Raw genomic sequence first — 10,785 nt, forward strand, 5'->3', positions numbered from 1 at the left:
GTTTACCTGCGTTACTTTGAATTCGTATTTTAAAAGCACAGAGATTTTCCCTCCATAATGGTTATGTCGAGTAGAGTTGCATTGCCGATATCGGGGACATCGATGCTCCGACTCGCTATTCAACGCCGAAAGTCCACCTCTAGCGCATACAGAATTTGCAACGCCGCAGAAAAAACCCGTTTCGTGGTCTATTTTACCGACGAATTGTCTAAAGTTAATATATATTTTAGTTTCGAAGTGAAAAAAGTGGTAAGGACTTAATTGGCAAACCGAATTTCTTTTCATTGGGCTCCCTACATACACTTAAAGAGTTTTTTCTTTGTCAGTGGCGGCCGCCATTTTTTTTCTTCCATGTTCGGTGTCGCCTTTTCTCTTTTTTCACCAAGGGGCACTTTTACGGTGCAACGGTTACGGTTATTCGGGTCGCATTTCATCACTTAGTTTTCAATTCACTCTGTTCTTGGCCATCTTGCAGACATACATAGTCACGAGAAAAGCTTCTCAGGCAGCCCCATAATTGCAAGAGCATAACCCACCCGCTCATGAGTAGTCATAGAGACGGACCCGGACCTGAATTCGATCGCATCACAGTCAAAATCCACAACATGAAGCGAAGCGCCTCGCGCTCCCCAGGCCCTGGTCCAGGCAGAGGACCCTTGCCTCCCAGGAACTCCAGGAGCATAGGACGCGGCTACGACAATGTCAGCGGAGTGCCAGGCGACTCGCCCGAGCGCGTCTCCCCGGAGCGCATGCGACGCCGCTTGGATAGGTCACCGAGTCCACGTGGCCGCTACGGATCGCCGCATAGGGAGCAGTACATGCGTGGGCCGCCGTCTGCGGAACGCCCTACCGCCTACAAGGTTTTGTGTGTGAGTGCACTGCCCCCAAAGGCACCGGACGAGTTCGTCGAGGAGACGCTTTACCGCGAGTACAAGAGATTCGGTGACTTTAGTGTTCGCATCGCGCACGACCTCGACGAGCGGGTGGCTTATGTATGCTTCCGCACACCCGACGATGCTCGAGAGGCGAAGCACCACAAGCCGCGCCTGATCATCTACGACAAAATGGTGATGGTGGAGCCAGTGTACAAATCGATCCCCCGTCCTGACTACAGGTATGATTCGTTAGCTCTGAGCTGTAGTTGTTTCCTACGAGCAATTACCGATACCTGAACTATTCACAGACCTCGCGGGCACTCTATATCGCCGCCGGACTACGAACGTTACCACTACTCGCGCTCGCCCATGGGACCAGGTGGGCCCATCGACCACCGTCGACCTCCGATTGATCCGTACGATCGTTACGGATCGTTACCGCATATGCATCCGCATGCAGTGCATCCACGCGAGTACCGTCCCATGCACCACGAGTATCCTCATCCACCACGTGGTCCCCCGATGCACCGTGGTCATCCGCATCATCTGCACGGAGGTCATCCTCCGCCCTATCAGTATCCCCCCATGAGGCCCATGGCCCCGCGGACACCGCATGTTCCGTATGAAAAGCCCGAGAGCAAAAAGGACAAGTTTCCCAACTATCTGCACCACGTGCAGCCCGAGGATGATCCGCTCGCGACGCGCACTCTCTTCGCCGGCAACCTGGAGGTGACCATAGCCGACGATGAGCTGCGTCGCATATTTAGCAAGTACGGCGTGGTCGACGACATCGATATAAAGCGGCCGTCGCCTGGCACCGGAAACGCATTCGCCTTTGTGCGCTACCAGAATCTTGACATGGCTCATCGGGCCAAAATCGAACTCTCCGGACAGTACATTGGCAAGTTCCAGTGTAAGATTGGCTACGGAAAAGTGACGCCAGCTACACGCATGTGGATCGGCGGACTGGGTGCTTGGACCTCGGTGACACAGCTGGAGCGAGAATTCGACCGCTTTGGGGCCATCAAGAAGATGGAGTATCAAAAGGGAGAGCCCTACGCGTACATACAATACGAGACGGTGGAGGCAGCCACAGCAGCGGTCAAGGAGATGCGAGGCTTCCCCCTGGGCGGTCCGGAGCGAAGACTGCGCACTGATTTTGCAGAGCTGCCGGGAGCCACACCAGCGGCCTCCTCGTTAAAGACCTCCAAGCCGCCGTACGATGAGAGTGCACTGGAGTATCGACGTCCGGAGTACGATCCCTACTACGAAGAGGCACCTGTATATGCCCCCCGGGGCGGCTATTCCCCCTATCCGCCGCGTGGCGGCTACCGCGGTCGCGGACGTGGTCGCGGCATGTATCACTATCACAATGATGTACACAGGCCTTCACACCCTGGGGCGCTGTGCGGAGGGCGCTCTTCGGTGCCGCCACCGGGCGGAGTGGATGATGAGTGGCGTCGGCCACCGGGCGAGTCCTACGATCGGGCAGCGCGTTCCATTTCACGCGAACCTGGCGTTGAGCGTTCCCGTTCTCGTTCGCCCCTCAAGCGCGGCCGTTCTCCAGGCTCCGACTTGGACACCTCGACTCGACGCAACGATGCACTCGGCACGGCCACCACAGTACCAGAAGTGGCGCGCAAGTGCGGCACGGTGTGGACTGGAGCTCTGATCCTCAAGAGCTCCCTCTTCCCAGCCAAGTTCCATTTGACGGACGGTGACACGGACATCGTGGAGTCTCTGATGCGGGACGAGGAGGGCAAGCATAACCTACGCATAACCCAGAGACTGCGCCTAGATCCCCCAAAGCTAGATGATGTGCAGAAGCGCATCGCCTCCTCCTCGGCGCATGCCATCTTCATGGGTCTGGCCGGATCCACGGTGGACACCAATTGCGATGACACAAGCGTTCAGACGCGTCCACTGCGCAACCTTGTGTCCTACCTAAAGCAAAAGGAGGCGGCTGGTGTGATCTCCTTGCTGAACAAGGAGACCGAGGCGACGGGAGTTCTGTATGCCTTCCCCCCCTGTGACTTTTCTACAGAGCTGCTGAAGCGCACGTGCGTCAGCCTCACCGAGGAAGCCCTCAAGGAGGATCATCTCGTCATTGTTGTGGTGCGCGGTGGATCGGCCTAACTTGGGCCGGGGAAGGGGAGTGGCAGTGTTGGGCGGAGGAGAGCTAAAGTGCTGGACAAACTGCGAGGTAAAAAGCTATCCACAGCGCTCGTTGGAAAGCACACTCCCCGCCACAACGTAACTATTAAGTAGAGAACCTAATGTATCTAAGAGTCCCCTATCCAGAGGAGACGTGAAATACACGCAAGGGTCGTGTATATGGTGGACACCAGACATCCAGACATCCTTGACATCCTAGACATCACACATCCCCATACACAAAAACACATTCGATTCACTTAGCCATAGAAATATCTACACACCCATGCACTCCCTTAGAGAAGAGCAGGAGAATCGAGCAGACATCCCATAACCAGTAACAGAACCAGTACTACCCCATAATCCATTGTAATTAATCAATTATTGTTCTTTTTGCAGTTCTTTGAGAGGCAGTCTGATCCTTATGGTTTCTTGAAAGTTCTCCCGATGTGTTAGTGACAGTGTACAGTTGTGCTTAAAAAGTTGTGGAATGAAACCCACAAGAAAAGTTTTTTTTTAATTGCTATCTAAACTACACAAGTATTTTTTTTAATTTGTAATTATATATGATAAAGTGTCCAATTTCCGAATGAAATGCAAGATATCTCCCTTACGAAACAATTCAGAAAACATTCAACGAGTGCAAAAAAGAGTTTTGTGTTATTTTGAAATTTATCCTTATTTCGAGTTGTGTTATTTTCAATACCCTGTTTATGCAAAGTTTTAGTTTAAGACCGTAAAACAGTGCAACAAGTGCACCCCCAGTTTGATTGTCGACATTACATGCGACCAAACACCAGAACTCGTTTCTCAAGCAGATGAGCAGTTAAGCAGTGCCCTCCGAGTTGATTTCGTTGCTTGGTGCTTGACGCTTGGTGCATGGTGCAGTGCAGCAGTTTCCCCCTGTGCAAAAGTGTGTTAACTAAACAATGATTTGAATTGTTCCATTGGTGGCCTGATGATGCCTTCAGCTTCACTCGAATTCCCTCGTGGCTTGGCGCTTGCTGTGGTGAGTGAGGTGTGGTGTGGTGAATCTGTGCTGTATTCGGTCCTTCTGGACCTGGACCCTGTTCTCGATCCGTTGCGATACGTTCACCTTCCATCCGAATAGAGAACGTCGTGTAGCATTCGCTCCAAAATGTTTTCGCTGTTTGAATGGGTTTGGCGATTGTTACATTGGTTCTCTTGTGGTTGCTCTCAACAACAAAGTGGTGTGGTGTTTCGATTATAATTTTACAAATACATATATGATTTTCCGTTTCTGTGTGTTCAAGTGTCCATTCTGGAACAATATCAATACTATATAGCTATAGATGATAATAGCTACCTATCCCAGAAAAGAAAGTGCATGTGTATGTGTATGCGTGCGTTGTCAAATCACAAATATCGAGAGAGATACGTACATATTTATTGAAAATTCGAAAATTCTGTTTAATCGAGCCTAATAGATCCTGAATCTGTACCCTCAGAGATAGTTGTACCGAAAAAAAGTTAAATAATTCAAGTTGAAAGCAAAGCATATATACCTATACCAAAAGGATAAAGATAACCATGAAAATATTCCATGCTATGCTTCAAAAAATATTACAAACAATTGTCTATTATACTGATACTTAAATAAAATATAATCATCAACAATCTATCCCAATTACAATGTCAATGTCAATGTGTTCAAAGTTTCGCTGTGAAAAAAGCGAGTTCTAGTGCCCGTCGTAATGCAGTGCAACGATCCAATCCGATCTCAGATGGAGGAAGGTAAAATAATCCGCGCCATGGATATGTACAACGTAAACACTTATGTTTGATTTAATAGCAATCCAAGTTCAATCGTAATATATATAAAAGGTTGTGCAGATGGCATAATATGAAGGTTGCTCCACCTTATATGTGACGAATCCATCCTTTTCAGCATCCCACAAGAAGTTAACCATCGAATAGAGGCCCTGCATCAGGCACTCGCCCACAGTGACGAGCACTATGTAACGATATCTGCGGGAGAACAGATTATATAGACTGGGGATTAGGTAGAACTCCACATGGGGATGGGGATTACCTATCATAGTTCATTAATTTAATGCGATTTTTGATCTCCTCGCTGATCTGGGCTGCCATGTGCAGCGAGTGCTTTGGATGAAACATGTACTCATCGTTGTAGTGCTTGTTCATAACCGCCTTCATGATTATTTCCACCCGCTCCTTGTTTAAAGGGTTATTGGGTTCCAGGCGATACGTGGGCATAAAGCGCATAGTGGGCTACCACAAAAGGGACAGGTTAGACGGGAAACGGGATTTAAGGGAACTTCCAGAACTTACCTTCGGCTGCGGAGCCATGGCCAAGGGGCTGGTCACCCCCCCAGACTTAGTCAGAGATGTGCGCTGGCTGCCAGTCCCTCTCTGCATGGTGGCGGAACGAAACAACACGTTAGTTCTGGATTAGACATGTCCCCAAACCCAAAACCAGATCCACGGCACTGCACAACACATCCCAATCCCTAAACCCAACCCAAAACTGATGCCTGGCCGGGATATGCGTGACTGTGTCAAATTTCGGGCAGCAAATGCATTCCCATGTTCACATTTCGTTACAAGCATCAATCCATTAAAAAGACATCAAATACCCATGGAATCATGATGGCAAAATCAATCGTGTACCTTCTCACGCTCCTGGCCCAGACACAGGGTAACCAGACCCGACCAGTTCTTGGCTGCAGAGTCGGCCATTTCGGTTGAACGCTTGGCGTGCCGTCAATATTGGAATCGAGTCGAGTACGTCGCGGTTAACCATAAAACCACAAATGATTAGCCATTTCCAGCATGACAAAGTGCCGCATGTCGCCGTGGCAATGTCCCGGGACATTGTTGGATCAATAAATGGCACACATTCTGCCCCCAATCCGATGCCAATGCCGATGGCTGGGATGTGGATGTGTGCCACTTGGCAGCCGACTGCCGAACTTACCTCTCCCTTGCCCGCTTTGCCCTTGCCCTCCTTGTCCTTGTCTTTTCCCTTGCCGGATTTCTCCTTAGAAGAAGCAGCAGGCGCAGCTGCTTTATCCTCCTCCTTGGCAGCGGGAATCGCAGGCCCATCCTCCTTGGTGGGCTGCTCTTCTGGAGTGTCGGACATTATCCGAGTGTTTTTTTCTTATTTTTATTTTAGAGGCAAAAAATACTAGCTCTTCCTGTTGTGACTACAAATAAATATCTAAGATGAGCAGGGACAGAATCCCAGAACTGGGATAGCCTGCTGGGATTCGGCGATATCATAGCTTGGCGTGATGTTAATTTAAAACTTTGAGTCTGAGTCAGTGATGTCTTCATGAAATGTGAGTAGCTCTGAGTAGCCCTGAGCGCTACGATTGTAGGTCAGATTACAACGGCAAGTTACTTTATACTTTATTTGGTTTGCAATAATTGGATGTGGGGAGTAGGTATCGCGTTTCGTTTGCCTTTAAGTATCGTTAGACATTTGTATACACAGTCTGTAGACAATATAACACACATATGTATCAAGTTACGAGTTAATCTTAAGTTTCTGTGCTCTAATGGTGGATGGGTATGTATGCTATGGGCCATACTACAAAACATCGATTACGGTACACGTATATACACACACATATTCAAATAATCTGATACATATAATTCGGATAATTACACACATAATAAATTCTCTATAAAAAGGGGAAAACAATAACAGTGCGAGATTGTGGGCCACCTTTCCTTGTCCATTTTCCATTTTTGGCTACTTTGTTCCTTCCTTTGCGAGTCCACGACTCTGGGGGTATGTCTAGACTTTAACGAACAGTTGAGCGATTTTGAAACACTCGTGGCTCTTCGAAAACTAAAACTCAAGTTAAGATACAAAATACAAAAGTCGTAAAACTACTAAAAATTGTGTTCTTGGTGGAGAGACAGTGTGTGAGAAAGTACAACACCGAGGAACAAGTTCTTAGACATCTAACATCAATGTACTGTACGAAAGTAACCCTTGGGTTATTATAAAAGATAGTTCTCTCTTTGATAGCATCGTCCGTGGTGAAAATTTTGGTGCAGACTTATTTGTATGTAAATATTGGAAAGAATTAGATTCCTCTGTATGTCGTTTGCTCTTCTGTTTTTCTGTTTTTGTTTCCTTTGATATTCATTCGTACCAAAGTCAGTTTCAGTCGTGTAGTGGACACATAAGTAAAGCTTTAGTTGCGATCTGGAGCCTGTTTTGGGATTCGTTAGACCGTTTCGCAACGTGTTGTGACTCGTAACGTGTACATATAGTATAAATAGATCCCTTTAGCTGATTATTTGTACGAGTATGCTATAAATAGTGGACCTGTAATTATATATATGTATAATCAGTGGGTTTCGTAAATACAAGTAGTATTAGGCTGGATTGTTTCTCTGGGTATGCTAAGCTTAGCGATAGATCGATCGATTCTTTCATTCATCTGCCGCCCGGCATGCGTGTCGTTTTTTGTCTCAATATGCATCTAAAAATGGTTTTTATATTGATTTTGATGGCACGGTTATTTCATAACGCCACATTTGGTCTAAATTTTAACGTTTATAAATCTCTTGCCTATTTGCACTCCTGCCGCACTAGTCGTTTGAGCGCACTTTGCGGAGAGAGCCGCGATTGAATTTGCAAATAGACTCGAGCAGTGCGGAACGCGTCAGTTCATCGCCCTCGCCTTCGCCTTCAGCGGCTTCAGGGTCCTCTGCCAGCAAATTTGGTGTGGATGACTGCCTTTCCACCGATCCAGATGCCGATGTGGATGTGCTGCTTGCAGCAGGTAGGTCCCGATCCCGCTGGTAAATCGTGCCAAAATGTGGGGCCGGTGTAAGCGGTGGGGCTGCGAGGAATACGAAACAGCATATCAGTTGGGTAAGTATGAAGAGATACGGAAAGCAAACTATCAATTTTAAGGTGTGGACGACAGAGATAACTACATTTGAAGGCGGCCAGAGTGGGTTCTTCAGGAGTGCTTTCGGAGCGGTTGAAGGAGTCTGCCGCGTTTGGCCCACTAGCAGCCAGGGTGCTGGATGAAGCAGTCGCTGCAGTTTCAGTCGCAGCCGCAAGCGACAAGCGTCCGTTGTTCGTTTGCAGTGAACCTTGCTGCTTTAGCTTGGACTGCTTGTGCTCTAGTTTCTAGACATAAGCGTTTGTTTCAATAAATGAAAAAGATAAATCATCGAGAAATGATCGTTAAATTGCTGTGAGACAAAAGGAGCTACGTGGGATGCTAGAGTTTGATAACTAACTGCTTTCTGCTTGGACTTGCGCTTCTCCTCCTCGGAGCTCATCAGCTCCTGCACCCGCACAATTCGCTTCTGGTTCTTCACCGACTTTTGCTCGTCGCGCAGCCGATTCTCTGTCTTTATGGCTGCCTTCTTGAGCAGTTCTTTGGCGTTTAAGGACAATTTAAAGTGTGGCTTCTCGGTATTAGCCCCGCCAGCAGCAGCTGCCTCACCCGTCGAGGCATATTGTGCGAAGAAGCGGTGGCCAATCAGTTGCTCCAGTGTCGGAAGCCCAGACTTGCAAGCCTCCTTTGAGAGGATGCTCTCCAGCAAACATTCTGCAAATGATATAGCTTAAATAGAGAAGGCACAGCATGGATTGGGACTCACTTAGCGTCTCGGGGCATTCGGTAATTTGTCGCACCACAGATTCTTGAAGGGGATAGCCCATGGTCATTTCGAATAGTACATGGCCGAAGCAGTACACGTCCACGGTCTCCATGGTATGAATCTTGCTGTGCTGCATGAAGAATGGCCGGTAGAAGGCCGGCACGCCCAGCAGTTGATTTTCAATATCCAGCAGCCTGACACAATCGTCCAAAATGACTATGTTACCGGAATGTAGGTGGCCTGCATGAGTGTACACAATTATATTATTTATCAACAATTAAAATTAACGATAAATACAGGAGAGGAAAGAAAGAAAACAGTTTTACGAATTTGCTAAGTTCGGATAATGCTAATTAGGTGCCATAATCTTAAGGGCACAAGTGATGGGTGACCAGGAAATCAAATCGCGGGGAGACAAGACTGTTCCAAAGACAGGTGGAAAAGAGCCTGTTTTTTTTTTTCTTTAGGTAGACCAATTCCTGGAGAACCAGTGAGGCTTGGATGATACAGATACAGTGATTTGCGGAACAAATGTATTAAGGGCGTATACGATTCCATGGAAATTGTGGAATGAGAACACTCAGATGAGAAATCCCTTTTTGACTGACCAGGTAGGGGATCCCTAAGAAATCTACTCACCATAGGCATAGCCCTTGGAATGCAAAAATATGATAGCCTCTAGGATCTGCCTGCCGTAGGTGGCCACTTGCTTCATGGAGAGCGCAGTCCGTCCCTTCGGATTGCCGTACTTGCTCAGGAAGGGGTTCTTTGGGTTCGTGGCCATGCACAATACATCCTTGAGGGTGCCATGCTTATGGAATCTGGAAGAAAAGCAGACAAAAACTCAGACAAATATACGACAATATTCTCATACTCAAATTTTACTTTCTGATGACAAGACATCCGCTTTCCGTGTGGCCGGCCATGATAACTGGCTCGATGTGTTGATGCTGGAGACCCATCAGGCTCTTCAGAATCCCGGTTATCTCCTTCTCTTCGATAAACTTGTCTGGTCCAGCCTCGAGCCATTCGGCCACCATCTCGGCATTGGGGTCATACGATCCGCCATCCATTAAATGTCCGCTGCCATTGCTGCTGCCGGCGGCGAAATGCTTGCTCTGGTGCGACTGGGAGCCGCTCTTCACCAACTTGTTGCTGCTCTTCTCCGGCGGCTTGGGCGTCACCTTAAAGTAGTGCTTGCGTAGACGCCAGCCTATGGCACCCATTGTGCCACCCAGGGCCCACGCCGAATCGTTGCGCAGACAGAGCATTGCATTCTGCACAGCATGGTCTGCAATTGAATTATTGTAACTAATCAATATGCAAATGGGTGGGGTATAGGGTATAGTGTTACCATGAAATGATTGCGAGTAGCTCTCGGGGTCAACGAAGCGCTTCGCTGGCAACGATGATGCCAATATGGGATTCATTAGTACAGCGTTTATGTATACTTGCAGTGCTTGTTTTCGTTCAGCTACGAAGTCCGGGAGCATAATACCGAAGATGCGCTTGCGAGGCAACGGCAGCTCAATGCCCGAGATGCGGAGACATTTGTCCAGCTTGTCGAAGTCATTGTAGCGGCGCAGAATATTCCAGGAGTTTTCTGTGGTCGGCCCCCTCTGCACACGCAGCAAGTACTCCTGCAGGCAGACAGACAGACATGCACATGCACATACATTACAAGATACATACTTATTATCATTCGCATGAAATCATCAACAATTATTGATTTTTCTTGGGGCCCCACGAAAAGATTTCTTCCTGCCTGCCACTCACCGTATGCCCGTCGACTTCCTCAACTGTGGTTATCTCGCAGCTCAGCGGTTGGGTATCATCAATTGGCAATTTTCGTTCATATTTGCTCGCAAAAATTGCCATTGGTTGTATCTGGATACATTTTCTTCCAATCTGCCAGACACTCTACGAAACGATATGTGTGTTTGTGTGTGTATAGCGGAGTGTCGCTCCCCTCTACCGATTGCACGGACACAGCACAAGAATATTACAATAACAAATGGTTAAACTAAAAAATAATTTCACTTAATTTAATTGGAAGCGGGTTTTTCTAAGATTTTCTATTGTTATTTTTCAATTGAACCCGTACCAAATATTTTTTCACTGTTTTCGTTAATCCAGT

At 47.7% G+C, this 10,785-nt stretch overlaps 3 protein-coding genes across 3 annotated transcripts; 1 reads left to right on the top strand and 2 right to left on the bottom strand.

Moving 5' to 3' along the window:
- The first annotated feature begins 135 nt into the window (after window positions 1-135).
- On the top strand, window positions 136-3,679 carry LOC117191863 (RNA-binding protein spenito-like). The gene is made up of 4 exons (XM_033396629.1): window positions 136-249; window positions 476-1,114; window positions 1,184-3,366; window positions 3,429-3,679. The coding sequence occupies exons 2-3, from the start codon at window positions 543-545 to the stop codon at window positions 3,009-3,011; spliced, it is 2,400 nt and encodes a 799-aa protein (XP_033252520.1). The 5' UTR covers window positions 136-249; window positions 476-542; the 3' UTR covers window positions 3,012-3,366; window positions 3,429-3,679.
- Window positions 3,680-4,048: 369 nt separating this feature from the next.
- Window positions 4,049-6,247, bottom strand: LOC117191865 (tctex1 domain-containing protein 2-like). Its single transcript, XM_033396631.1, has 4 exons — window positions 5,989-6,247; window positions 5,343-5,423; window positions 5,083-5,282; window positions 4,049-5,018 (listed from the first exon to the last, which is right to left on the bottom strand). The coding sequence occupies exons 1-4, from the start codon at window positions 6,151-6,153 to the stop codon at window positions 4,853-4,855; spliced, it is 612 nt and encodes a 203-aa protein (XP_033252522.1). The 5' UTR covers window positions 6,154-6,247; the 3' UTR covers window positions 4,049-4,852.
- A 398-nt stretch (window positions 6,248-6,645) lies between these two features.
- Window positions 6,646-10,752, bottom strand: LOC117191864 (PX domain-containing protein kinase-like protein). The gene is made up of 8 exons (XM_033396630.1): window positions 10,425-10,752; window positions 10,003-10,288; window positions 9,534-9,939; window positions 9,288-9,469; window positions 8,649-8,888; window positions 8,283-8,596; window positions 7,971-8,169; window positions 6,646-7,873 (listed from the first exon to the last, which is right to left on the bottom strand). Exons 1-8 carry the CDS (start codon window positions 10,524-10,526, stop codon window positions 7,620-7,622), a joined length of 1,983 nt encoding a protein of 660 aa, XP_033252521.1. The 5' UTR covers window positions 10,527-10,752; the 3' UTR covers window positions 6,646-7,619.
- Between the last annotated feature and the right edge of the window lie 33 nt (window positions 10,753-10,785).

The sequence above is a fragment of the Drosophila miranda genome (genome assembly GCF_003369915.1).
Source record: "Drosophila miranda strain MSH22 chromosome Y unlocalized genomic scaffold, D.miranda_PacBio2.1 Contig_Y1_pilon, whole genome shotgun sequence".
Taxonomy (NCBI): Eukaryota; Metazoa; Arthropoda; class Insecta; order Diptera; family Drosophilidae; genus Drosophila; species Drosophila miranda.

What these genes read in the sequence shown, in the direction of transcription:
- LOC117191863 (XM_033396629.1), top strand. Translation starts at nt 543, where the DNA reads ATGAGTAGTCATAGAGACGGACCCGGACCTGAATTCGATCGCATCACA. An exon ending in ATCCCCCGTCCTGACTACAG is followed by an intron (nt 1,115 to 1,183) that starts GTATGATTCGTT and finishes AACTATTCACAG; the next exon opens with ACCTCGCGGGCACTCTATAT.
- LOC117191865 (XM_033396631.1), bottom strand. Translation starts at nt 6,153, where the DNA reads ATGTCCGACACTCCAGAAGAGCAGCCCACCAAGGAGGATGGGCCTGCG. An exon ending in GCAAAGCGGGCAAGGGAGAG is followed by an intron (nt 5,424 to 5,988) that starts GTAAGTTCGGCA and finishes GCCACCATGCAG; the next exon opens with AGAGGGACTGGCAGCCAGCG. An exon ending in CCATGGCTCCGCAGCCGAAG is followed by an intron (nt 5,283 to 5,342) that starts GTAAGTTCTGGA and finishes CTTTTGTGGTAG; the next exon opens with CCCACTATGCGCTTTATGCC.
- LOC117191864 (XM_033396630.1), bottom strand. Translation starts at nt 10,526, where the DNA reads ATGGCAATTTTTGCGAGCAAATATGAACGAAAATTGCCAATTGATGAT. An exon ending in GGATGTCTTGTCATCAGAAA is followed by an intron (nt 9,470 to 9,533) that starts GTAAAATTTGAG and finishes CTTTTCTTCCAG; the next exon opens with ATTCCATAAGCATGGCACCC. An exon ending in TTCCAAGGGCTATGCCTATG is followed by an intron (nt 8,889 to 9,287) that starts GTGAGTAGATTT and finishes ACACTCATGCAG; the next exon opens with GCCACCTACATTCCGGTAAC.